The sequence below is a fragment of the Pongo abelii genome, chromosome 20, assembly GCF_028885655.2.
Source record: "Pongo abelii isolate AG06213 chromosome 20, NHGRI_mPonAbe1-v2.0_pri, whole genome shotgun sequence".
Classification (NCBI taxonomy): Eukaryota; Metazoa; Chordata; class Mammalia; order Primates; family Hominidae; genus Pongo; species Pongo abelii.
Genome location: NC_072005.2, coordinates 53,161,460 through 53,165,099, shown reverse-complemented (window position 1 = coordinate 53,165,099; position 3,640 = coordinate 53,161,460). Strand labels below are relative to the sequence as shown.

The window sequence follows — 3,640 nt, the reverse complement described above, 5'->3', positions numbered from 1 at the left end:
GTTTATGCTGATGAGAGAAGGCAAAGCTGAATCCCAGAATGGGTTAGGGCAGAGAAAACAAATCTGTCTTAAAGAGACAGACCTGGCCGGGCACGGTGGCTCACGCCTGTAATCCCAGCACTTTTGGAGGCCGAGGCGGTTGGATCACTTGAGGTCAGGAGTTCGAGACCAGCCTGGCCAACATGGTGAAACCCTGTCTCTACTAAAGATACAAAAATTAGCTGGGCGTGGTGGCGCATGGCTATAATCCCAGCTACTCAGGAGGCTGAGGCAGGAGAATCGCTTGAACCCGGGAGGCGGAGATTGCAGTGAGCCGAGATCGCACCACTGCACTCCAGCCTGGGCGGCAGATCAAGACTCGGTCTCGGGGCGGGGAAAAAAAGAAAAGGAAGGAAGGAAGGAGGGAAGGAGGGAGGGAGGGAAAAAGAAAGAAGAAAAAGAAAGAAAGAAAACTAAGAAACAACTACAGTAGGTGTTCAGCATTACTCCGTTAAAAAAAATTAAAACTACAAGTCCCAGCAGACATCTCGCCTGCGACTTCTGAAGATCGGCTTTCCCCGAGCGCAATGATCGCTGGGATTCGTAGTCCAGTGACAAAATCAAGGAGGGACGCGCACTACCGGCCCAGATGACAGAGAAGGGAATCACTACCATTCCGACCAATGGACAGTTCACGCCGGACCTGAGTGGCGAGTGCATAGCCAATGGGTAAGCCATTCATCCTGAGTGACATGGGTTGCAACCTACCGGAGGCCAGTGGGGCGGTACGGCGCGTGGCGGCCGTAGTGCGAATCATGGGAGGCGGCTGGTGGTGGGCTCGGGCCGCTCGCCTGGCCCGTCTCCGCTTCCGGAGGTCGCTACTGCCGCCTCAGCGGCCCCGGAGCGGGGGCGCCCGGGGGTCCTTCGCCCCCGGCCACGGTCCCCGCGCCGGGGCTTCGCCGCCCCCAGTGTCCGAGCTGGATCGTGCGGACGCCTGGCTCCTCCGAAAGGCGCACGAGACAGGTCGGTGGCTGGGGGTGGGGGCGGTGCGGATGGGACGGGGGTCCCGGGCGCGCGTGGGACCTCGATGGGGCGGGGGCTTCTGCAGGAAACGGGGCCCGGGCTCGGCTCCGAGAAGGGCTTGTGAGCGCACGGAAGCGCAGACTGCAAGAGCGCAGGTGCCTGCAGAGAGGATGGGCTTGCGGGGAGGACGAGGACCCCGGGTAACGGGGCGCCGTAGGGATTGGAGGGGGTGGTAGGGTTGCGAGAGGCAGCCTCGTAGAATCGCGCCTGCCGTGGGGAGAGTGGCTTCCAGGGAGAGCTTAGGGTCTGTGGAGTTGGGTACAAGATGGGTCCGTCCCGATTGCAGAGGCCACCACCGTGCAGAGAGCGGGAGTGTGGATCCCCGCAGAAGAGGGGGAAGTTCAGGATTGGAGGAGGGGACAACCAATCGGGAAAAAGCTCTCTGCTGATTGGAGGGGGAGGTGATCTAGGCTGCAGAGGGCGGGGCTTGTGACGGAGGCGAGGTCCAGAATGGAGCGGACTGGCCATGTATTTTTTTTATTTTATTTTATTTTTTTAATGACAGTGTCTTGCCCTGTCACCCAGGCTGGAGCGCAGTGGCACAATCGTAGCCCACTGCAGCCTTGAACTCCTGGGCTCAAGCTATCCTCTTGCCTCAGCCTCCTGCTTAGCTGGAGCTACAGGCATACACCACCGCGCCCAACTATTTTAATTTATGTAGAGAGGGGGTCTTGCTTTGTTGCCCAGGCTGGTCTGAACTCTTGGGCTCAGACAATCCTCCTGCCTTGGCTTCCCAAAGTGCTGGGATTATAGGTGTGAGCCACCTCACCGGGCCAGGACCGGGCATCTAGATATAGGGTGTGGTGGGCTGTTTGTAAAGAACGTGAATGGGGACAGAGGTGGATGGGATTGGCCCAGGCCATACTCTGTAGGAGATGGCGGTATTTGAAGGAAAGGAAGGGCGAGGCTGAAGAGCGACCTGGGTTAGGAAACAGTTTGTCCCAGAGTTCTGAGAAAGAAGTGAGTGGGCAGGCCGTGGGGGTACACGTAGAGGGAGGGGTTTGGCCAAGATAACTCCTCAGATGGAGGTTCTGCAACTTTGCCCCTAGATTGTCCTCCACATTCTGCAGGGACTATCTTGAATCCTTTATTTTTTTGAGACGGAGTCTCGCTCTGTCGCCCAGGCTGGAGTGCAGTGGCGTGATCTTGGCTCGCTGCAACCTCTGCCTCCCGGATTCAAGTGATTCTCCTCCCTCAGCTTCCTGAGTAGCTGGGACTACAGGCACGTGCCACCACAACCTGCTAATTTTAACATTTTTGGTAGAGACAGGGTTTGACTATGTTGGCCAGGCTGGTCTCAAACTCCTGACCTCATGATCCGCCTGCCTTGGCCTCCCAAAGTGCTGAGATTACAGGCGTGAGCCACCGCACCCAGCCCTTGAATCCTCAGTGTTACAGAGTTTGGGGGAGAGGGGCACTGAGGTGGAGGCCAGAGAGGTTGTGAGGGGATATGGTTAGGTGAGGGGCTTCCTGGAAGAGGTGAGGATTTGGGATGGGCTTGCCTTGTGGCTGGATGGGTTGGGGTGAGCTGAAGGGAGGCCCCTCAGTTTGACTGGGCAGTGGGGATTGAGGAGGTAGGGTTGGGGGTGATGTTAATCTTCCCATGTCCCCCTCCCTCCAGCCTTCCTCTCCTGGTTCCGCAATGGCCTCCTGGCATCGGGCATCGGGGTCATCTCCTTTATGCAGAGTGACATGGGTCGGGAAGCAGCATATGGTGAGTGCAGACCCCTCCCCTCGCCCCAGGGAACCAGAGAATGCAGAGCCCCTACCACCTGCCCTGGTGAGGGTAGACTCCCCCGCCCCATCCCACTCCCAGTAGTAAGTATAGAACCCCCATTCTTCCCCCACCAGAAGACACCCCTCCCATAGGCACTAGGTCCATCTGAATGGGTGGCCCAGGACATGGCTATGGTCCCCGCCCCTCCGATCTGATTCTCAAAGATGCTGTCTAGTCCCTGGCACGGCCCTGCCTCTGTTCCTGTCTCCTCAACCCTGGCTTTGCTCCCAGACCATCCCCCATACCCCGGGATACCTTTTCATTCCCCGACCTTGGCCCTGTTGCTACCCTGCCTCTCCCGCAGGCTTCTTCCTGCTGGGCGGCCTGTGCGTGGTGTGGGGCAGCGCCTCGTACGCTGTGGGCCTGGCGGCGCTGCGAGGGCCCATGCAGCTGACGCTGGGGGGCGCGGCCGTGGGCGTGGGCGCAGTGCTGGCCGCCAGCCTGCTCTGGGCGTGCGCCGTGGGCCTCTACATGGGGCAGCTGGAGCTGGACGTGGAGCTGGTGCCCGAGGACGACGGGACGGCCTCCGCGGAAGGCCCTGATGAGGCGGGTCGGCCACCACCCGAGTGAGCGACACGGCCGTGGGGCCTGGCAGGCGCTGTACTACAGCGCCCGAGGACTGGGACATTAAACCTGACCTCCCCTCCTCCAGATGCAGAGTGCTGGTTCGTGTTCCTTGGGGAAGGGCGGCGAGGAGTGGACTAACTGGAGAGGCAGGAGGGCGAGTGGAGGGAGAGGGAGGCGAGGACCCGGGGGAGACAGAAATGGACAGAGGAGTTCACAGCCCGGAGCCCAAACCAC

General features: G+C 59.9%; 1 protein-coding gene across 1 annotated transcript; it reads left to right on the top strand.

Annotated features, from left to right (window-relative positions):
• The first annotated feature begins 756 nt into the window (after positions 1–756).
• TMEM160 (transmembrane protein 160) lies at positions 757–3,490 on the top strand. Its single transcript, XM_024237231.3, has 3 exons — positions 757–1,002; positions 2,684–2,776; positions 3,144–3,490. The coding sequence occupies exons 1-3, from the start codon at positions 795–797 to the stop codon at positions 3,407–3,409; spliced, it is 567 nt and encodes a 188-aa protein (XP_024092999.1). The 5' UTR covers positions 757–794; the 3' UTR covers positions 3,410–3,490.
• The last annotated feature ends 150 nt before the right edge of the window (positions 3,491–3,640 follow it).

Bases quoted from the DNA above. Each gene is read 5' to 3' on its own strand.
- TMEM160 (XM_024237231.3), top strand. From the start codon at position 795: ATGGGAGGCGGCTGGTGGTGGGCTCGGGCCGCTCGCCTGGCCCGTCTC. The intron at 1,003-2,683 runs GTCGGTGGCTGG...CCCTCCCTCCAG, and splicing joins CCGAAAGGCGCACGAGACAG to CCTTCCTCTCCTGGTTCCGC. The intron at 2,777-3,143 runs GTGAGTGCAGAC...CCTCTCCCGCAG, and splicing joins GGGTCGGGAAGCAGCATATG to GCTTCTTCCTGCTGGGCGGC.